At 52.8% G+C, this 21,827-nt stretch overlaps 5 protein-coding genes across 5 annotated transcripts; 2 read left to right on the forward strand and 3 right to left on the reverse strand.

Moving 5' to 3' along the window:
- Window positions 1–426: 426 nt before the first annotated feature.
- COCSUDRAFT_26336 (hypothetical protein) lies at window positions 427–1,951 on the reverse strand. The gene is made up of 3 exons (XM_005643083.1): window positions 1,598–1,951; window positions 1,428–1,498; window positions 427–1,329 (listed from the first exon to the last, which is right to left on the reverse strand). Exons 1-3 carry the CDS (start codon window positions 1,895–1,897, stop codon window positions 1,128–1,130), a joined length of 573 nt encoding a protein of 190 aa, XP_005643140.1. The 5' UTR covers window positions 1,898–1,951; the 3' UTR covers window positions 427–1,127.
- Window positions 1,952–2,145: 194 nt separating this feature from the next.
- On the reverse strand, window positions 2,146–6,367 carry COCSUDRAFT_31716 (DNA repair protein rada; the record flags this gene model as incomplete). Its single annotated transcript, XM_005643084.1, has 10 exons — window positions 5,948–6,367; window positions 5,645–5,820; window positions 5,214–5,367; window positions 4,835–4,982; window positions 4,373–4,555; window positions 4,101–4,181; window positions 3,790–3,918; window positions 3,239–3,412; window positions 2,695–2,926; window positions 2,146–2,399 (listed from the first exon to the last, which is right to left on the reverse strand). The coding sequence occupies exons 1-10, from the start codon at window positions 6,199–6,201 to the stop codon at window positions 2,146–2,148; spliced, it is 1,785 nt and encodes a 594-aa protein (XP_005643141.1). The 5' UTR covers window positions 6,202–6,367.
- Window positions 6,368–6,565: 198 nt separating this feature from the next.
- On the forward strand, window positions 6,566–9,980 carry COCSUDRAFT_20632 (UPF0183-domain-containing protein; the record flags this gene model as incomplete). Its single annotated transcript, XM_005643085.1, has 8 exons — window positions 6,566–6,620; window positions 6,794–6,876; window positions 6,980–7,111; window positions 7,239–7,491; window positions 7,631–7,773; window positions 7,892–8,013; window positions 8,163–8,277; window positions 9,750–9,980. 8 exons carry the CDS (start codon window positions 6,566–6,568, stop codon window positions 9,978–9,980), a joined length of 1,134 nt encoding a protein of 377 aa, XP_005643142.1.
- Window positions 9,981–13,882: 3,902 nt separating this feature from the next.
- COCSUDRAFT_60260 (P-loop containing nucleoside triphosphate hydrolase protein) lies at window positions 13,883–17,983 on the forward strand (the record flags this gene model as incomplete). Its single annotated transcript, XM_005643086.1, has 10 exons — window positions 13,883–13,980; window positions 14,373–14,524; window positions 14,782–14,991; window positions 15,247–15,482; window positions 15,831–16,046; window positions 16,317–16,422; window positions 16,542–16,640; window positions 16,786–16,970; window positions 17,255–17,425; window positions 17,777–17,983. 10 exons carry the CDS (start codon window positions 13,883–13,885, stop codon window positions 17,981–17,983), a joined length of 1,680 nt encoding a protein of 559 aa, XP_005643143.1.
- Window positions 17,984–18,829: 846 nt separating this feature from the next.
- On the reverse strand, window positions 18,830–20,951 carry COCSUDRAFT_20575 (phosphoribosyl pyrophosphate synthase isozyme 4; the record flags this gene model as incomplete). Its single annotated transcript, XM_005643087.1, has 6 exons — window positions 18,830–19,039; window positions 19,312–19,461; window positions 19,848–20,012; window positions 20,183–20,299; window positions 20,432–20,630; window positions 20,731–20,951. The coding sequence occupies 6 exons, from the start codon at window positions 20,949–20,951 to the stop codon at window positions 18,830–18,832; spliced, it is 1,062 nt and encodes a 353-aa protein (XP_005643144.1).
- Window positions 20,952–21,827: the final 876 nt, after the last annotated feature.

Raw genomic sequence — 21,827 nt, forward strand, 5'->3', positions numbered from 1 at the left:
TCGCTCTACTAGCAAGGCCATGCCAACTAACACTGCTTGCGTGCCAAACAGACTTGGCAGCTAGTAAGGTGCCTTGAGTCCTTGCTGCAATGGCCTGGTTCCCTTTACTATACAGGGCAGTATATGCATGTTTGCATCCATCTATGCACGATTTTAGGCGCTACAGTGTTGCACCAGCGCCTTCAAGGCACAAAATGTACAACTCAGGGATCATGTTTGTGTAGCCGCTGTGCAAAGGGCCGCCACCAGCATACTACTTTGCTGTCCACGCCCCGCATGGGTCCTCACTCTTCTTTCAGATCTCTTTCACACTAGTGGTACTTAAGGTTGTGGGCGGAAATCGAGATATACCGCTGTCGTCCTGCTCCACTGGTTAATTTGACGGCGGCCAGTTGCCAGGCATTATTCATTGATGTCCACTCTGATCCGATTCTGCATTCTTACAAGAGCCAGCATCTGCCGCAACCAATAATCCAGCAATCTAAGAGCTTGCGAAGCGTCATATAGGCAGGGGCAGGACTATAATCTGGACACCTCTTTTGTGCAGATGCAGCTGCCCTACTGGTCTGGTCTGCAATTTTTCCAACATTGCAAATCCTTTGCCTCGATCAGGGTTCCGTCACAGGAACACTGAAGAATGAAGGGCAGAATTTGCAATCTTAAGCAATTGACCTAACCATGAAGCTCGATCTCAAGACATCGAATGTGACTCACCATATGGCATGACATCATTGTGCATCTGCTGAAAGTCTCCAATTACCTCATCATCCAATCTGACGGCTATTGGGATTGCACAAGAATCTTCTGACAAGATTGAAGGCATATGCAACATTCCAAATAAACCATCACTGATGGTTGTATCTGCCCCTACATTTCTGGCTCATGTCTCTGGGGAGTACGGCAGCATGGCTTCGCCAAGTCAGCAGCCACAGCCATGCAGGACATTTAAATAATTCTGCTAAACAACTGACTATTAAAGTATTCAGGCAACAGTTTGCAGCTGAGCAAGGCACATTCCCCTCAGGTGAATTCAAAGTACAAATCTTGCTAGCAAATAGCGCTATGCCTTGATGCATCATGATGATCATATGAAGCAGGTGATCAAGATGTGGCCAATTCCTCGCCAACTAGTCTTCATCAAGCTGTTGGAAGCTTCGCTGCTCCTCTACATATTCTCTATACTGGGCTGGGTACACAACTAGGAACAGAAACCACCATGCGCTGATTGGGATGCCCACGACAAGCGTCCAGAGCACAGATCCATGGGACACCAGGTTTGCGAAAGCAGTTAATGCCGCTCCAGTGCCCAAAATTGTCCAAGGCTGGCACCTGATACCCATGAAATAGTCAGACCCCTCCCTCATGGCCATGTTGAGCTTGCAGCACACCCAGAGGATGTAAGGAAGTCTGCTCACACTGGGACTTACCAAAAGGGCTTGTAGGCCCACACATTGGTGTCTAGTTGCTGCTCTGGCAAAATGTTCTCCCTGTTCTCCCCCTGTGAACATACATTTCCTGAAGCAGCATGTGAAACAAGCAAGCAGGTACAGCTCAGTCCTGAGATAGAAACTTGTCTCAAAGCTGCGACGAGACGTACCTTTGCATCAGAGCCTGATGTAGTGTCGAGTTGTGATGATGTTACAGCTGTGAATGATGACCTGCCAGATCCTCTGCGCCTTCTCGCAGGTTTATAGGTGTAGATGTGCTGTCTACGTGGTCGATGGTTGTCTTGCCGGGCTCGACACAGTCTGTATTCCTGTGCTGAATTTTGCGATGAAACCCTCGCGATACAGCATGTCTGATGAATCCATCTTCGTTTGATAGAAGTATACTGGTGCAAACAACTGGTCTGATCTGGGCCACGTCCCAGCGATCTGCTACTTCGCACCAACGCCATTTTGTCTATAATGATAGTTAGCGTGCATTTATCTCAGTGCAATTTCTATCTGATCATTCAGACCAAGCTCAAATGAGACGATACTTCGAGTCCAAGACTCATAGTTCGCAGGACGTGTTTAGAGGCGTTCCTTTCAGGCCCACCCTTTCTTTCTGGAGAAATCTATTCATTTCTTCATCGTCTCATGGCCTCATATCCTCTTTTTCACATACAGCCAGCCTCTGCTCACAGACAAGACACTCTGAAAATCATCCCAGGAAGCCATTTTCCTCCTCTTCCTGTTGCTCAAAATGGGGTGCCCGGTTCTGGGTCACAGAGGGCCCCAAGGCAGCCTCCAGGGCATCCTTGATGGTCCTGCATGGAATTATATTCACCCCAGCCAGCCTCCCAGTGGCAGTTGGTGCGCGAGTCGCAGGGACTATGACAGTGGTGAAGCCCAATTTGGCCGCCTCCACCACTCGCCGCTCTATGTGATTCGCCGGCCGCAGCTCGCCTCCCAGCCCTGCACAGGGCCACTTCCCTTTAGAAACATACTACTTTTTGATCCATGCAGCTCCAATTTATCTGCACTGTACAATTACCGCAAAGCATTCCAAGATCACCCCAGAGTAGGGATCATTGGAAGGCTGTAAGCTGTGCGTAGCAGCAAGTGACAGGCAGTAATCACTGGCCGTGCAGCAGACAATTCAAGCAATGAAGCAGCACTGAGACACATACACAGCGTTCACCACCCAACCGCTCAAGTGTGTGGTACCTGATACATGCAACAAATAGGGAGTATATCAGCATGCGCGCACCAATCTCGCCGATGACAGCAATGTTCTGCGCGATGGGGCGCTCGAAGTAGGAGGATGCGACGGCGAGAGCGACAGCTAGGTCGGTGGCAGGCTCTGTGAGGGTGAGGCCCCCCACAACGTTGGTGTGGCAGTCCACGGAGTGCAGCCGCAGCCGCACATGCTTAGTCAGCACTGCCATGATGAGGCTCAGCCGGTTGCGGTGGATGCCGTTTGGCATGCGCAGAGGCGGCCCCTGCCCCTGTGCATGCAGGAAATTGTAAGTAATGATTAGATTGCCTCGCAGGCAAGGTGGAGGCAGATCCTCTGGGCTGCAGCAAAGCCTTTCAGCAGAGGCCTCTGACCAAGAGAATAAAGAGGTTACATAGAGACCCACTGGAGACACTTCAGGGATCCTGCACTCTGCCGGCAACGCCTTTTCTGGCAAGCTTTTTGTTGAGAATTGCAGAGTCCAATCTGGCTGATACACAAGGCTAATACGCCAATGCTATCCTTGTGCCAACAAACCTTATTAGTAATGATTTAGTATTACTAAGCGGAAGCTAACCTGGTGCACGGGTGAGGTGAGTGCCTGGACCTCCATGAGCAGCGGCCGCGTTCCCTCCATGGCCACAGTCACCGCTGAGCTGGCATTGCGCGCCATCTGGCGATCACTCAGAAACAGCGCGCTTGGGTTGGCCACTGCCTGCAGCCCGCTCTCCTCCATCTGAAACACACCCACCTGCGCGCATGCGTCTGCGTCAGAGCCAAGATGCGGTCTTGAAAATAAAGGTGCACGAATTCCTAAGCAACATTGCTCTTACATTCCTGCAGTGACTTGCATGCTTCAACAGACAAATCAAATTACACAAATTCGCAAAGCTGCAAACCCGCCTGTGTGCCTTTCAAGTTGCACAATTGGAGCAAAACAGCTGAGGACAGTCACACCGACGGTGACAGGCAGCCCTTGGCAGCCAGAAGGCTCAAGGCTTCTATAGCATGCAAGGAATGCCTTCTGGCGCTACAAGTACTTCCCCACAGCAAAAGCGTCAGTCTTGGCAGCATAGAAAAAAAAAGCTTCTATTAAGCAAGACGCCGATAGGAGCAATGTGTACGGACCTCGTCAGTGGGCCCGTAGCGGTTCTTGATGCCCCTGACGAGGCGGAAGGCTTGGTGGCGCTCGCCCTCCATGTACACCACCGTGTCCACTATGTGCTCCAGCACGCGCGGGCCCGCTATGTCGCCAGCCTGCACCCCCGTAGCACGCCTGTCTTCACAAGACACGTCCACACCTAGGAACAGCCCTTGCATGGCCTCGCGAAGCCTCTTCAAGCCTGCATCGAAGACTCTTTCTGCATGTGTCCTCCTGCATGCCACTGCGATGTATGGTATTAACAACAGGACATGGAGATCAGATGAAGGGAGCTCACCTTGGTGACGTGGCCGACCAGGAAGACCGGGACGCCCTGCCGCTTCGCCACATGCAGCAGCGCTGTTGCACACTCCCTCACCTGCAATACGCAAATCACAATGCTGCCGCTCAGCCCTGCTTTGCACCTCAATATATGGTTAGAGCTGGGGCAGAGACCTGCAGTATAAGCACCTCATCCTCCTACAACCTGCCAACAACGGATAGCGGAAGGACTGTTTTAAGGATGCAAAGGTACTTCTGGTTGAGGCACAGAGAGGAATGCAATGGCACCTGGCTGACGCTGCCAGCAGAGCCGGTGACATCATCGAGGTACACGGTCTGTATGGAGTCGATGATGACCGCGCGCGGCTGCATGGCCACGATCTCCTGCAGAACTTCCACCAGCCGTGTTGCGCTGTAGAGAAACAGGTGCTTCGCCCCCCGCAGCCCCATACGCTCCGCCCTGCTGCCCACCTGCAAGCATGCACAACCTCGCATTATATTCTCAGGAGAGGGCGCTCTTACCGCCTCCTGCTAATCACATGGCAGAAGACTCTAAATAAACTGATCTTAAAAGTAAAGAAGTGGCTGAAAGCTGATCAGAGTCCCTGGCAGATTGTCAGCAGGGGGTGGTGAGACAGTGAACATTGGCCCTCGATGCCTTTTTCACATTGCCATCTGGATGCCTGTATGAGGACAAGGCAGCTCATCAAGGCTAGCGTCATCCAGTGTGCAAATAAGCAAATGTTGCACCTGTTCCACGCTCTCCTCTGCAGAGACGTACAGCACCGCCTCGCCTGCCGGTGGAGGGCCCTCCTCATCTGCGTCCTCCTCATCTGACCCGCCAATTGCGGGCTCCGGCCCCAGCATTGCTGCCACTTGAAGCAGCAGGGTGCTCTTCCTGTTCGAAATCATTTCAAACGTCAATGAGAGAAGATACTGAGACGCCATTGTCCAGAAGATCATCCAAGCAAGATATCTTCATTTTGAACAGATTGTCCCGATGGACATGTCAAAGAATGAGTGTAGCAATTTTATGCACCATGCCCAGAAAACTAGAGAAATTAACAAAATGTTTTACCAATTTGAGAGGGTCTCTCCGAGTTGCGAGAAACACAGCGAGGTTGCTCACCCGACACCTGGGTCTCCTCCCACGAGAGTGAGGCTGCCAGGCACGACGCCGCCCCCGAGAACCCGTGCCAGCTCTGCGCCATTTGCTCCCCGGAGAGGTATCCTCCACTGGCTTCCATACCCATTCCTGCCCACCTCGCTCAGTCTCTGCGGCCCTTCACAGCACTTTCTTTGATCAGCAATGTGCCTTGTCAATCCTACTTGCCAGTCCCTATAGGTCTCTCAAACGCCAATCTATTCCGCCTGCTCAAATCAGGAGAACCTGGCATCTCAGCCGAATGCGCTTGCGCATCAGAGCAAGGCCAACGAGGGGTTTCAATGGCTCTCACAACCCATAAAAATGCATATGGGGCCGATGGAACGGACAATACAAGTAAGACACAGGACACCCTCAAGAATTTCAAGGGCTGGCATGGAAGATGAGGTTCGCACTTTGGCTGACGCTGGACACCCAGCCAGTTCGGGGTCTGCTGATGGTGGGCGCTGCGTTGCGGATCCGCTCTCCTAGAGGGCGCACAGCAGCGGCTGCTGCAGCTGCAACCGCACCTCCACCCCCTCCGCCGCCACTGCTCTTTGCTGTCTCCCTGAGGACCTCCGCCTTCTCAAGCCTGCAAGGTCACCTGATGAATCTCAGCCCAGGAAAATACGTGAGATGCACTGGACTCGATGCAGTGAAAGCTCCTGAATGAACAGTAATCACTATCAAGGGAGTCGACATCAGGGAGTGAGACTCACGTGTTCCAACCCGAGCATGAGGGACACCTCCCCTTCCACTGTGGGGACTGCTCGCCACACTCGGTGCATTTGTACGTAAATGCCCGCTTGACAAAGGAGCTTGCGAAGGTCAGGCCTTTGGTGCTGAATGGTGGTCGTGTTCGTGGTCTTTGATTGAGAGCACGTAGAACACCTTGATCTTGTGGCCCACCAAGCCAGGACGCCTTCTTCAGAATGTTCGACAGTGCACCCCTATTTGATAAAAGAGCTTTCATAAGTCCGACATTGGTATGATCAGAGAATAGTAGCAAGTCGCTAGCAACTATTCCAGTTTCTGTAGAACAGTGAGATCAAGTAGAGTCCAACAACGTTATCTTCCAGACTGAATTTCACACCAGTTGCACATCTAGGCATATTAAAACTTAATGTGTTCCGATCTCATAATTTCCTATGGATCAAGTGTGTCGGAGCGTAGTCTCCGAGACTTGGAGGTTTCGCCAGATCAAGACAGGCAAAGCATGCTGCGCCAGGCGAATCACGGCGAAATACACATTCGGACAGATTGATACGATCTCAATTTCACAAGCTTGGTCAAACCAACCTGGCCCTGCCTGCAGTTGGGATGTGACTCCAGGAAATATGTTGCTCACTCTTGAGCTCTTCCCTGGCCAGGGCTTGGGGAATTTCACCCTTGGTGCGCGTCATGGCCAGGATTATCCCTCATGCATACCTCGTTGTGGCACATCACCGAGCTCTGCAAGGGGGTTCTAAGGAAGACATTTTATGACCAGGTTGTTCATCAAGAAGTCTTGTTCACAGATTTCTCCTCTCGGTATCGTACTGAAGTCAAGTCTTTGCGCTATCCAGGCATGCCCCTTTATGAAGCGGTAAATCTGATCAGGAAGAAGAGAAGTGACTTCTCTTGCGTGGAAGTCAAGTACGCAACTCAGGTGAGCAGTCGTTGGAAGCTGTCGTGTCACCCCTTAAATTTGCTTTTGACCAGAAGCCCCAAAACCTTTGCACTCCGAACACAAGTTGACGTGCTCTTTCCAGGCATTGTTCGATCAGGACATCGTGATCAACTTTCCTGAGCATGGAATGCACCTGCGCTTTGAGCCTCGGAGCCAGCGGCTAAGGCTGGTGGAAGTCTATGACGTCTCAAGACTCCAGGCAAGCTCACCTCTTGTGGAGCGATCCTTCTTTGTGCAGCAACACAAGAGACAGCAGAGAAAAGCTGGGTGGGATGGAGATGGGTGAGGAATTGGGAATTGCCAAGCAAAGCCTTGAATGCATGCAGGTCAAATATGGCAAGGCTGTCACGGGAGGTGCCTCTCACCCGTCCACATTTGTCCGGGTCTACGACATATTTGGGCCCACATATCCCGGGGAATATGACGAGCACAACAGGATGTACTCGCTCCACTACCCTGGGGTTGTCTTCCTGTTCCCCATCCCAGAGCAGCATGCTGAGCGCTGCAGCGAGAGCCACATCGAGCTCCCACTGGAATTTCCCGATGGCAGCACGCCCCTCGCTGCGCGAATCTGCGTGCATGCAGCAGCCGAAGGTACTGTCGCTTTGCTTGCACCCTCCTAAGCCGCAAGGCACTGTACACGTTGCATCATGGTATGCTCTTGAGTCCATGGCCAGCGCTGTTGTACGGATTGCAGCAGGTTGTTTGAAAAGGGCGTGTGCTGTTGTTGCAGCAACGGCACAACTAATAACAATGGCTGCGCCGCCCCCGCTGCCAGCAGACAGCCTCTACTTCGAGGTTGTGGAGGCGCGCTTGAGGCAAGGACTGCATTTTAGACGTGGGGGCCAGACAGTACGCTTTGGCGATTCGCCACAGGTGCGCGGCTTGTCATTGCCTGAAACCAAACCAAACTCGGTGCCTAAACTACGCAGTATGAGGGCACCAGAAATTCAGACCAGGAATCAGATCTTGACTAAATGTCTGTTGTGGGCAGGATATTTGGTCAGAGCTGGGCCCTCCCTCGGGCACCTCGGCGAAAAGAATGGACACAATGCTAATTCACATGAAGCAGGCTCCTGTGACGGGGGCTGATTATTTCTACAGTTACCACAGCAGGTGATGACATCATTAATATTTTGAACTATCAATTGGAGTGTTGAGTGCGTGGCAAAGCTAATCATCCTTTCACGGGCATCAAGCAAGCAGAGCACTTCTGATGAAAGCTCTGCAGCCATAGCATGGAGACGCTGTGTTATTGGTTGCAGGGGCCTTGACATTCTCTTCAGTGGGAAGACGCACACAGTCAGGAAATTTGTGCTGCACACAAACGTGCCTGGTCACCCTGACTTCAACGTGTACGCCAAATGCAATTTCACGCTCGTCTTCCCAGACACCTCGGCACCGCTTCTAGAGCCTCTGGGTGATTGCCAACGCATCCTCCCACATAGCAGTGTGCCACTAAATATTTCTATTATTCTGATGCCATTGCATGCAGCTTCACGTGTTATCAACTGGATTGTGTGATTATCTTTCTTGTCTGCAGCATTACTATTCCTCATATTCTGCTTGAATTGCTGGACATCGTGGGTGAAAACTTGCGTGGGCACAGGGAATGGGCATGCGGGCATAAATGGGTGGGGCAGCAGCAGCAACACTGACCTGACCATCAGCAGCCGCGAGCCTTCAGGCTCCTACAGTGCTGGCAGCTCCTCCCTCTTTGGCATACACCCTCTGCTGGAGCCAGAGACCGCTGCCCAGGTGTGACAGATGCCCATAGCAATTGAAGACACACTTCTTTGGACATCAACTTGTTTGACCATGGCTGTGGGTGCTATGGCATCACTGGGAGATACTACTGTGACACCTAGCTCTGCTTGTTCAGTTGTGAAAGAGGATTGACTGAAGGTGTGGCGCGCATGCAGGAGCGAGGCAGCGATAGAGCAGGGCAGGCGGGCCAGCAGAAGGACCAGCAGGATGGGTCCTTCTGGACGCAACTGTCCACATTAGGCACTGACCTTTTTGGCAGCGGATCGCTGTCACCGCCGCAGCAGCCACAGCAGCCCTCCGACAGCCCTGTGCCTGCCAACGACGCTGGGCCTGAGACAGCCAGCTTGCCAATTTGCCAGAAGGGAACGCCGACAATTCCAGCAACTCCTGTGCCGGACTTGCTGTCAGAGGACACCGCATTGACTTCTGGGTTGCAGGTAGCACTCTGCTAACCCATTGAGCGTTGTATTTATTTTTAATCCTCCACCTGCTGTCCTCCTGAGTGAAGAGCCTTTTGAAACGCCAAAAGGAGGGGTCTGTCATGGTTTCTCCCAGTGATAATCTGCATAGAACACGTGAAAACAAAGGGGGGGGTCAGTAAAATACCTACCGTCACTGCCACGGTAAGCTGCCAAAGAGACATGTAAACAAGGTGCAAGTGACACACAAACGATCTGTTGCGTCCAGTATCTCCTCTTGACAGGTGCATGGGTGTGTTGCAGGCCAGGGCAACTGTGCCGGTTGAGGCGGCAGGGGACTCGCACGACGGCTGGGACTTTGACTGCGAGTGGGACCCCTCGCTCATCTCCCCGGACGGGGCCGGCCCGGCCGCAGACGGCGCGGCGGCCGATGCGACGCCAACCGCACCTTCTACCGGCGACCAGTGCTGGGTCGGCCTGGGGCCCTCATCGGACCAGAGCACCGCATCTCACGCGCCCCCACACTGCAGGGCAAGTGCCGATGGCGCCAAGGCCGGCCCAAGGGAATCTCCTCAGCTCGTAGCTTACCCGCAGCTACTCACCGGGCGCCGAGACAGTGCCGGTAGCGGCGGGGCACTGGTAACACCCTCCAGCAAGCGCAGTGAGCAGCAGATGCCAGAGCCACAGGCAGGTGCCAGCAGAGGGCCGACCATCACTGCGGACAGCACCTGGGACGAGGTGCAGCAGGTGCTCGGGGACGGCGGCAGGGCCACGATTCACTCCAGGGGCTTTGCGTCAAACCCCTTCGGTCCGACCCTGGTATATGGCTACCGCGGCGTTGCCTTTGAGGCCCTGAAGAACGGGCACCTGGCAGGGCTCACGCTGTTCCAGGCCTGACCCCACAAGTTGGCAGCTGCATGGAAACGTGGTAGCAACTGCTCTACAGCAGCGCTGGGCGCGAGCCAGGCTTGCGGGGAAATCAATTGCAGTAGTGAGGCCCACTTAGAAGGACAGCTGAAAGGCTGGCAATTCAAGAAATGCATGCAGAGCCCTGTATATTCAACATAGTTGCTACGTGTGACAAGCAAGCTGTCTAATATTGCAATGCGCTTTCCAGATCGAAGTATCTGTGATAGAAACTGTACATTTTTGGACTTCTAACTGACAGAATATAAAGCTTCAAGAGCCGACGGAAGGCAGCAGTGCAATGCATGCCAGGTGAAGAACTGTACCAAGTCGCTCTTCACTTGCAGCTTTTGCACACTTTGTACAATAAAATCTGGGAGTTGCCAAGGCTTCAGCATGGCTCTTGTGTTGGATGTCGTGCACATCTCAAGATTGACTACCATAAAAGCAATGCTTGTAGAGTCCTATTGTGGACAATGAGGGTATGTACAGGTATGGTTTGACTGAGGGCATGACACCCTCTACTGTATTATGACTGAGCCATGGGGGGTCATAATGGCAAGGAATGTCTTGACTGCAGGTCCACAAGTATCAGTTGGGCAACCTGCCCCCACATATGAGGCAGCCATGTATGAGGTGCAAAGCAAAAACTTGAGCTTTGTGTATAATGCACGTATCGCCTAAAACCTTTGAACCACTTGGCAGAGTGCCCTTTGATCAAACTGTATCCAATAAGTAATGCTTCAAATTTGCGTTGAGCAGTCCTCTGTAATCCACTGTCTTGTAATATTAAGTGATGCATGCTTGATCTAAGATTACCTAGGTTCTCCTCAACAGAAAAGCCTACTGCCCTGTAGTATGCATGCCTTGAGATTTCTCGATATACAAATTTTTGCAGGAAGAGATCCTAAAAATCTTGTGAGATATGCAGCTCTCTTAAGATATGTCAGTGGAATCAACCTTCAAGTGGCCCAGCTGATCACCAATCACATATTCCAAGTAACCAGTAACTTTTCAAGTCGTGTGCACCAAACTGGCAAGCAAGAAGTCTGCCCTCAAGAGGTCCATCCGGCTCATCAAGCATTGCAATGCATCACAACTGAATTGCACAGGTGCATGCGGGAAGAATTCCGCAGAATGTCAAGATTTCAACATTGCGTCCCAGCCAGGATCTGTTAGGTCCAGGGCAAGCAACTGGTGCAGACAGTGCGCCACTGCATCGCTGTCCCCTCTCCGCTGGTGCGCCACCACAGCCAATCGCAGCATCTCAGTCCAGATTGTAAGCACTGCTCCTTTGCCAGCAATGTTTCCCTGCGAGTAAGGTACTCTTCAGACCAGATTAACGATATTCCATTGAATAGGAAAAGAGCGTGATGTAAGCCAAGACAAGTGTAAGATGCTCCCCAGGGCGCATACCACTTTTGGGAACTGCTGCCGAACTTCCCCAGTACTGCGGATGTCACCCTTCACAGGGTCCCAATACCATGACCCCAAGCGAGGCAATCTCTGCTTTGTCCCAAACGGCTGCATTCCACCCACGGTCTGTGCATCACTCACCATACCTGCATGCAGGCGGCGTTTAGGCCGGCATTCCTAGTGGAAGTGCAGGTTTGGAACACACCAACAAGTGCGCAAAACCAAAGTGAGCACGCACCGTCATGGCGCAATAGCCATCTGCTCAAGTCTGGTCCCGCAATTGACTGCCCCATTCCAGTATCTGCATCCAATAATTCACTCACCATGTTGACAATACGGTGGCAGAGCCAGGTATACATGCAAAGCCCATAACACTGTAGAGGTTAGCATAGATGCCGAGGTGCAAAAATTCACCTATTTGAGAGACGGGCACCGGAGTGAGGCAGATGCCCAGCCGTCTCGCAATGCAGCTGAAGAGTATGGCCAGTGAAAAGCTGAAGCCCTTCTTTGCTTCCAGCACATCCCTCAATAGGAGAGGGGCTAGTCCCTCATATGCCCACTCAAAAGGCTTCTCAATGTACTTTAGTTCTTTCACGAGCACCTGCAGACAGGAATGCGCCAGCGTGAAATACACAAAAGTCACAGTTGGTACAAGATCATCCGATCTAGCCAAAAAAGATGCGCATAGTTTTGATGGTGGAACGGCCCCTGGTTTCCTGTGCATCATGCTGTTTGCCCTGTGCAGGGTCCAGCTCATTTCAAGTACCTTGTGCAGGTACTGCAGCTCAAGACACTGCCTTGCATCATGCGCCGGAAGACCAAGATCTTGGGCTGATTTGAACAGTTCTGCAGGAAGCTGCTCGCGAACGCTATGTGCCAGCTCATCTAGTCGGCTGGATGTGGCTTCAGAGCCATTCTCCTCATCTGGCCAAAGCAGGCAGGTGTCAGATGCAGTGCAGGATGTACCAGGCATGGCATCATTGGTACAAGCTTCCTGCAGATGTCTCTGATGGAGAGGTTTAAACCTGTCGCCTCTTCCAAGGTGTCTAGAATGGACCAGGCCGGTTCCCCGGATGCTACAGCGGGCAGAGCAAGTGCTGCATCTTCTATGGCACTGCACACTGTCAGTGGCGACAGTTGCACCTGTCCATATCTATTGATCAGGCTCTGCCACGTTCGGAACGCCTGCATACGCAGTAGTGACAAGGTTTTGCCAGTTAGCCAAGCCCCAAAAAGTCCCCAGCTGAAACTTACGGAACAGTACACATCTGCATAGTCTGAAGATTCTTGCCTCCCTCGTGTGATCCTCAGCATGCTGCAGGATCTTAAGTTGATCCTCGAGCCTTGCAAGCAATCCACTTGCACTTGAAGAGCTGAGGGATTGCTGCGATCTGAACGTTGCTCGTACTGATGTACGTGGATCTAAGTACTCAGTAGCAACAGCTATGTTGGACACCCTCAAAAGCGGGATCTGCTCCCTATTGAAAGTATTCAGGAGCCTCAGAAAGGATCTGTATTGGGAGGGCAGCAGTCGGCCGGCGCTCATGCGTCCTCACTTAAAATGTAAGCTTTGTTTAATTTGGTGCAATATGCTTTCCAATGTGTCCTGGAGATGAAACGTTTGGGAGGGAATGGCATCAGACACGTCACGGAGAAATTTCCGACACTGTGATGATGACTTGTAAGTGCCACGCAATAGAAGCCAAAACAGGAGGTTGCGCCACTTTTCAAAGGCCGTTGGGAACAGATCGTTGTCTCACAACACTTTGTCAACAACGTCCACTCAGAGACGCAAGAATTGAAAGTGCCCCATAGATTGCAACCTCACGAGACCCTTCATCGCAGAACCACAAGGCACACTTAGTTTGGCCACTCGACCGTTTGAATAAAACCAAAAGAATAAGTGATGTGAGTATTTAACGTCCTGAAATCCACGAATAAGGGCGTGCTTTTGAGCAAGAATACATCTCACACATCTGCGGATCCCAAAGCCTAAATTCTGCAAGGTGGAGTGACCCTGCCTCCAGCCATCTTCCCCATCTTACTGTTTGGAATCATGTTTAAGCACACTCTCGAAGTCAAAAGTGCCCTTCTTGAAGAGTCCAGATGTCTGGTCATTGCAGGGAATAATCGTTTCACATGCCCACCACGCGAAACCAGAATAAGGGGCTCGCAGCTGGGGGTACCCTGACACAGGGACATGCAGCCAAGTGTTCTCGACTGGGGAAGGTCACTCCTGGGAAGACACAGCCTGGCAAGCAGCAAGACGATTTCCAGCGACAGATCCAACAGCTGAAATCATCATCAGGTGTCAAGAGGAAAGCAGCCTGTGACCTGCCTCCAAGGCCAAAGAAACAGAAGTGCCAGTCAGTCACCTTTGCAGACGAGTGCAGCGCTCTGGACTCACAGTGCTTAGATCCCGCGCCACTGCCTCAGCTGAAGTGCAAGATCAGCTTGCAAGGGACAGCAGAGCAGGGATGCAGCGCAGCACAGACACACTCTCCGATTCAAAACAAGTCACAAGCAGCAGAGCCCAAGACACCAGCCACTGCAGACAGGCGAAGAAGAGACTCAGGTCCGCTACTTTCCTATGCATGCTCTTGTAATAGATCCTTCTATGACTTTGATGGATTGTTGATTCTCCCATGCTGCCTCAACACTCTTCAACTTGCCAATTTCTGAACCAATGCAGGAGTTGGACTGCAGCGCATTGGCTCTGAGGCAGGGACCTCAGCTTCGGATGAGAGGTGGTTTGATCCCAGAGATCCACAGAAGGTGACCATCTTGCACATCTGGCGCGCTATCTAGCAACATCGATTACTTGCTGAGATCAGGAGAGCAGAGTCCCCTGCTCCCATTACTCAATGACATTGCACATGCATGTATGTTATTTCAAGGGACATGTGTGGCTTCCACCTGTTACGGCTTAACTGACATCCTACATCGGCAATTGCCTCAGGTGAACAGGGTGAAGAGCGTGCTGCACACGTCATACGCCCCTCCGGGGGCCAGGCCGCTCAGCCGGGAGGAGCAGGTGCAGGGCCTCAGCGACCACCTGAGGGCGTGCCTGCTGGCTGGCGAGGGCGGTTCCCTCTATGTCAGCGGCCTGCCCGGCACAGGTGCCGCCATCCATCCTATAACACACCCTCTACTGCAGTCAAGGCCTTAGATAACAACCGCTGATCACAGTATTGCACCACCAGCACTTCTGCAGTCATTGAACCCCCAGCTCCTGTCCCAATCAGTACATCATTTCCAGTGAGGATGTCAGGAGCCCACGCGTGGTCCATACTTAGCCAAGGATGTTTCAGTCGATGAGGTCACATCATTTCAGTAGTCCTCGGCAGCACTGACTAATGGAAATGGGCTCTTGCAGGGAAGACGCTGACTGTGCACGCGGTGGTGAGGGCCTGCTGCCAGGACATGGCCGGGGCGACCGAGGGGGCGCCCGTGCCGCTGTCCATCAACTGCATGACGCTGGCGGCGCCGCAGGCCGTCTTTGCACGGCTTCTAGACGGCGTGCAGGCGGCCGCGCAGCTTCCCCTCAAGCCCCAGTCAGACGGCGCAGACCCGTTCATCCAGCCAGGTACCGCGGCGTCAGCACCCCAAACAAAGCACAGTATTGTCCCAATGCTCATTGCCAGGAGATTGCTTGTACTAAGTGACTCCTGTGCAGTACAGCCTGCCCCCATAGTGTTGCAAGGAGAGATCTGAGATGTGACTCTCTGCTACTGCCTTCTCGGAAATGACTTAGTTTGCTTGTTTGAATGCTAAGAGCAGTGAGGTGCTAATGGCAATTGCATTGCTGGGACTGACAGGGGCATTTTGCTTCTCTTTGCAGGGGCAGGCAGCAGCGCCGGTGGGGACTCAGTGATGAGGGAGTTGAGAGCAGCTCTGGGCGCGACGCAGCAGGACGCTCTGGCGGACGCGGATCGGCGGCAGAGCATGGGCGGCCGCCGGTCGAGCATCGTGGGCGGCAAGCGCTCAAAGCGGATGATCGTGGCCGTGCTGGATGAGATGGACCAGCTCATCTCGCAGGACCAGAGCGTCCTCTACGAGCTCTTCACCCTGGCCACTGTGCGTCTCCTTTGTTGCAGTTCCCCTCTCTCAACCATATGCATCTGCGCACAGTGGCAGAAATGCTAGCCCAGATCCGATACAACAATTCCATGTGTTTTCTTCTCACAGGTACGCCTGCACAGAAGTTGGAATTGATGTTCATGTGACTTGCATATGAGCACCCAAGTCTGTGAGGGCCCCTTATGCACTGTCAGCCAACCTGACCGGCCGTCCTGCACATTTGTCACAGTACTAAATCGATTAATAAAGGCATGGCCTGCCAGCACCCTTTGTTTGAGCACTGCATGGGACACAAGAATCAGTAGTTGTGGCCTAACAGAAGCTGTGGGGGATGTGTGTGTGCAGCTGAAGGGCTGCCGGCTGGTGCTGGTGGGAATCGCAAACTCGATCGACCTGACGGCGCGCGTGCTGCCTCGGCTGCAGTTGCTAGCGCGCCGGCCGCAGCTGATCACCTTCCCCTCCTACTCCGCTGCGCAGCTGGAGGCCCTTCTGCACCAGCGCCTCGCCTCCCTTCCTGGCCCTGTTTTCCATCCCCAGGCCATCCGCCTCGTCGCCAAGAAGGTGGCTCATCCTGCTCACCTCTCACAACCTGACCATCTGACCTGCTGCCCTCACACATCAACACGCCATTCAGCAGACAGAAATGAGTTCAAGACAGTGTGCAATATAAATTTTGTTGTTGCAATTCCGCGATGTTTCAAATTGGGGGCAAGAGGGGCAAGGTGCATCTGCATTCAACCTGGAAAGGCTGCCAAATGTCCTGCATCCGGAAGTTTATAATATATTACCTTGCGATTAGGGTGAGGCCGAATCATGTGCTGGTGCATGCAGACGGCGTCTAGGTCTGGAGACATGCGGCAGGTGCTGGACGCATGCGCGGCTGCAATTGACATTGTGGTCCAACAAGCAACCGAGACAGCTGCCGCAGCTGAGCCTGGTGCGCTCAGCCATCCTGTGTGCAACCCCTGTGTATCAATCTGGCAGTGCTTTGCCCCGTTAGGGTGATTTGTATGGGTGCAAAAGTGTGATAAGTTGGGGAACATCGCATGCATGCAGGTGACGACATGACAGAGTCCACCGAGGCGCCCTTGGAACAAAAGCCGCTTGTAAGAGTCGGCATCCACCCCATGTTCAAGTCCATCTCGCAGCTGCAGGGTGAGCCTTGCCCCCTCCCACTGCTGTGTCACACTGTGCCCGAGTCTGCATATTCCCAGTAATGCCTCCACAGTAAGTTGCTCTGGCAGCGATATTTAAGACGAAAGTATGACAGAAGAACTGATAAAATTTCTATGGCGTTCAGGTGGGGGCTCGACGGCGGTGCTGGCGGTGAAGGGGCTGCCACCTCAGCAGCAGCTGCTGCTCTGCGCAGCTGCCAACCTGATCGGTGACGCCTCAGCTAACAGTGTGCAGACGCCGCTGAAGGGAACACCCTCCCGCCGCCTCAGCGGCCTCGGCTGCTCCACACCCATGTCTGCCTCCAACAAGGTGATGCCTTGCTCACATCTGAGCTTGCAAGTTCTCCAAATAGAATCGCAAAGGTTAGCGAGTCTGCACCCCTCTCAGGTGCCCCTGTCTTGCAAGGCTTGCCGAGTGCCGTTTGGAACTGAGTGCTGCTGTCAGAATCCCTCTTCTCAGGTGTCTTGAAGAAAGGGCACAAGAACGGCGGCTGCATGCTATACAACACAGGATAAACATGCAGTGGCCCGCGTAGATTGATCATGCAAATGCTCCTGGGCTGGACTGAGATATAGAGTGGTCGGTGCATGCAGCGGCGGCTGTCGTTTGGGTTCTCGGATGGCGTCGGGACCCCCGGCAGAATCAACATGTCCAGGCGGCTGTCCATTGCATCGGACGCCAGCACAGGGTCTGGTAGCCTGCAGCGCAAGCATGACTGCATCCTGGGCGAGCTGCACTCCGCGTATGAAGACCTCTGCAAGAAGGTGAGCCCACACTCCTTCTTCCTGCCATCATATGCCCATCAGTCAGTACACTATTTCATTTCTACCAAGGGCCTGTGACCTCAGAAAGCATTGGCAGCATGCCTTTGTCTAACCAACCTGACTTATCATGGGCCTTGTTTGCTGTCAGAGGATAGTACTTTAGAACAACATGGTTGACGCACTGTCTGGGTGCTGCCGATCAAAATCAATTTCACCCTTGTAAGAACCTTCTTCGCACCAGTCCTCGGTCAGCACCTCCTTAGATAGTTGATTGCTTGTCAAGAGCAGCAGCATCTCATGATGTGTGCATGTAGACAGCTCCAGTAAGAGATTTGATTGTTGGCTAAACAGGTGGCGTTCAAGGCGCTGGCGCCGTCGGAGGTGAGCGCGGCATGCAGCACGCTGGCGGACATGGGCCTGCTGGGGCTGGGGCATGCGCGCGAGGAGAGGCAACGCCGTGTGACGCTGCGCATGGCCGTCGCTGACATCGCCCTCGCCCTTGCTGATGCGCGCCTCATCCGCGGCTGCCTCACCTACGATGACGAGATCAACGCCTGAGACTGAGCACAACAAATTGCAGAAGCCGAGGACCTGCACATGCCGTAAAAGATCCAGATCTGACAATTTTTCACAAGAAAGCACTGTGTGCTGACGTCCAAGGTCCTCATGAGTGCCCATCCTCAAGCAAGCCCTCCATTTGGACCAATCTGGGCTCTGGAGTTGAGATCAATTCTTCAAGGAGCCTGCAGAACTTATAGAGAGCTAGGGATAGCTGTAAGACATTAAGGTGTCAGAAGATTTAATGTCCAGCAATGCATGCATTTCGAGATGTTAATTTATCACTGTTCACGAGCACATTGTGCCTTCATGCTGACATAGGGACATAGGAACTGCAGCACTTTTTGGATGAAGTGTGAATTTGCTGAATGACTTCAACATATAGTGGCATAAATGTGGAATTCCTTCGAATGACCTACTCATGTAATATGGATACCTGTAATGCATGCACCTGCACAGATCGATTCTTCGGAAGAGTTTCTTCCAGAAAAGTCTTTTACAACTTATGAGATGCGGAGCAATTGGCAGAGAGCTTGCAAAGTCTACATGTAATCACAGTGACAGGATTTCTAAACTTCACAGGGGTTTCCATTTGGCTCCAAGCTTGCAAGCGCTTGCAGCTGCCAAGAGAGCTAGCTTCCGTGCACATGCATCGTCGAGTCCTGATCTGGCAAGTTATATTAGCTCAATGTAGCGCTCGTTCTGCCAGCAGACTGTAAAGTGATCATTCGCTAAGAGCCTCCGCCAGCTGTCCATAGCAGGACCCACAAGCTGAGGCCTGAACACCTCGCTGTCATTTTACAAACGCTGGATCTGGGGCGGTGACAATGCCGCGAATTGGGCACATCAGATCTGCAGCGCTGCTGTGATGGGGCCAGCAAGGCTGATGACCTCATAGGGAGCCTGGCCCCGGATAGCCTCCACAGTGCGCGGGCAGGAGTCGGTGATCCAGAAGTACTTGAACGCGTCGGCTGTGCCGTTGGCCTTTGTGAAGCGCCGCCAAGACTCCTTGGGGAACACTCCGTGCGTCACATACGCGCTCACAGCCTCCGCTCCCTGCACAGCAACACGTGAGCTGGTCCTGTCCCTCCCATTTCTGCACTTGTCTGCAGTTGCCTTTTGGCAGGAAATGCATGCAATACAATTGGCAACTGCTGCAGCACAGTCCCTAAACAGCGACCCCCTGCACTCCAAGTCACTTGAAGCATGTGTGAGGAAGGAGTCGAGCGAGAGTAAGCCCATTCAGTAATGTGTTTTGGGTGATCCTTGATTACTTTCTCCTAACAGCCAGGAGGTTCAGCATTAGGTGCATGTGTCAAGAGCGGCACCTGGGTTTTGAGCAGGCGTTGGCACTCGATAAGGGTGCCGCCTGACTGGACCAGGTCGTCCACAATGACCACATGACGCCCCTTGGGGGAACCCTCCTTCAGCCGCACTATGCGCTTGTCCCCGTCGCGCACCTTGGTGCATATCACCTGCTCCCACCATGCCCCCACCATCACATGCTTGCGTTGCATTCATTCTGAATGATGTCTGCAATGTCGGCGACATTTGTGAGGACAGCCCGCAAGCATGAGCACCACACGGTACAGGCATCTCCGTGGTCACACGGAGAGCCCAGGAGTCCGGATCAACGAGTCATCATATTCCTGCTAATTCCTGGCAGCTGCGCTCCAGAAAAGATCTTGACAGTTCGGCAAAATCCAGAAATTTCAGGTCCACAGACATTGCGTTACCCCCTGAACATTTCTGGGCATCTCAGGGACACCCCGAAGAGTCAGTTACTAGTGAGGTAGCGCCCCTGCCCTATCTAGGGGCTGGCCTGATAATTTCATGAACCCCTGTCAAACTCTCCAGGGCGCACCTCTGGGTAGTCTCCAAATTGGTAGTGGAAACGCTTCCAGGCGCCTTCATCTGGGTATGCAATGGTGATGTTATCTGCATCCGGCAGCGACTGCATCCGCTGTCGGACCAGTGGGATCCCGCTCTCAAACAGCGGCAGCACTGTGTCGCCAAAGTAGAACCGTTCCTGCAGGTTCACAGTCATTCTCAACCATCCAGTGCTGCTGAGGCCTGCTGCAATATCACGTCCAGACAGTGCAAGTATGCTGACCATGCCTAACGTCATAACAAATAGCAGAAGATGGGTGGGACACTGAAGGAGTAGAGCCAGAAAGAATGCATTGAAGAGGAATGTACCTGCAGGGCATGTATGTCAAAAATGACGACACTTGTGGGGCCACCCCGGGACAGCGGAATGTTGGATAAGATCCGGGCCAGCGTCACTGCTGTTGCCACATCCCCCTCAGCTTCAACCTGCGAGAAAAGGCAGAGTCCATCCCCCCTTCAATCCCATGCAACTCCTTTTGATCTACAAAGCACAGCAGGGACTCCATACAAAAATCAAAAATCCCAGAACACAGAAGCATCACACAGCGAGCAGCGCACCCTCTCTGCAGTGCCTGTTGGGAAGTATGGCAGCACAAGAGTGAAAGAGCCCACAAACATGCGCGGCAGCTGGTAGATCACTGACAGCTGCTCAAAGATGGTGGCTGCATCCTGGAAGGATGCCAGGAAGGCCACATGCCTATTCCTGATTCGCGTCGCATCTTTGACAAACACATTCGGAAAGCCATCATTGAATTTCCTGCGCACCCAAGGAGAGCTTTAGTGCTATGATCTCAGCTGATGGCGTGCTATGCATGCAATTGTTAGAAGCTTGGGAATACAAGGTGGCGAATACTCACGCCCATTTGATGTCTCCTAGCTCCACCCTTCCCTGGCTTGTCTCAGCAACACTTCTTGCCAGGGCCTCCGTTTCTGGGTAGAAGAAGAGAAGGCATTGCTTGGTCAGGTGAAGAGGGAATGACTCGAGCTCCACGTTTGGAGCCGTGATGCGTATGTCGTCGCTTGTTGGCAACCTTATGCGAGCACTGATGCCTGGCTGTGTTGCCTCTTGCAGTGCCATGCCCGAAGGCCTAGTGCTGGAACGTCCAAAGCGAGTACTTAAACGTTTGTCAAGAGTCCGCTTTCTCAAAGATCGGCTCTTAGGATCATAGATACGGCAAACTGCGCCTCCACCTAGAGATGATGCTGTTCTACCTCTACAAACAGGCTCATGCAAGGGCTGGCCAACAACCATTGAGGTGATTGAGACCTCTCATTGAGTTCCCGGCATATGAAATGCGTTTGCTTTGTCTGCTTTAATCTTGGCAGCACCGATCAGACTTTGATTCCGTAGGGGAGCTGTGCAAATGGAGAAGGGGCATTTGAAATTTGCCGAAACAGCTGGAAGGAAGCAATCACAGTTGCGAGAAATTCTAGCCAAGTATTAAACATCATCGAAAGCACTTTATTTGTTGAGCGATCCTTCAAAGTGGTAGCGTGGACTTGTTGGAGCTGGTTCTTTCACCTGAGAAATAAAGCTCATCCATCTTGAAATTGGTTTTCGTGGATGGCACCAAATCGACATGCGACCACGGGGCTGCTAATACAGTGGGTGAAGCACTATAAAGACGAAAATGGCGGCAGGCTGCCTACACCAGACAGCATTCCATCTGACCTAGGTTGTTACCCCAGCTGACCTGCATTACCTTCGCAGTAAAGCTCGCAAATCACAGGAATTTGACACATGGATTGGCTGCGCAGCTCCTGTATATTCCGAATGGCTCGCGTCAGTACGGAAGTGTACGGGCCCACAAAAGACAGCAGCTTCTTCTGGTGTGGGACCCCTTGACAGAGGTCTTGTGGCTACAGACAACAGAGAAGGCAGCTTCCACACACATGGAGGGTCCTACTCCGTAGACTCACACGTATCAGACACACCCGTTAAGGGTACAAGGTC

This window comes from Coccomyxa subellipsoidea (assembly GCF_000258705.1).
Source record: "Coccomyxa subellipsoidea C-169, whole genome shotgun sequence".
Taxonomy (NCBI): Eukaryota; Viridiplantae; Chlorophyta; class Trebouxiophyceae; family Coccomyxaceae; genus Coccomyxa; species Coccomyxa subellipsoidea.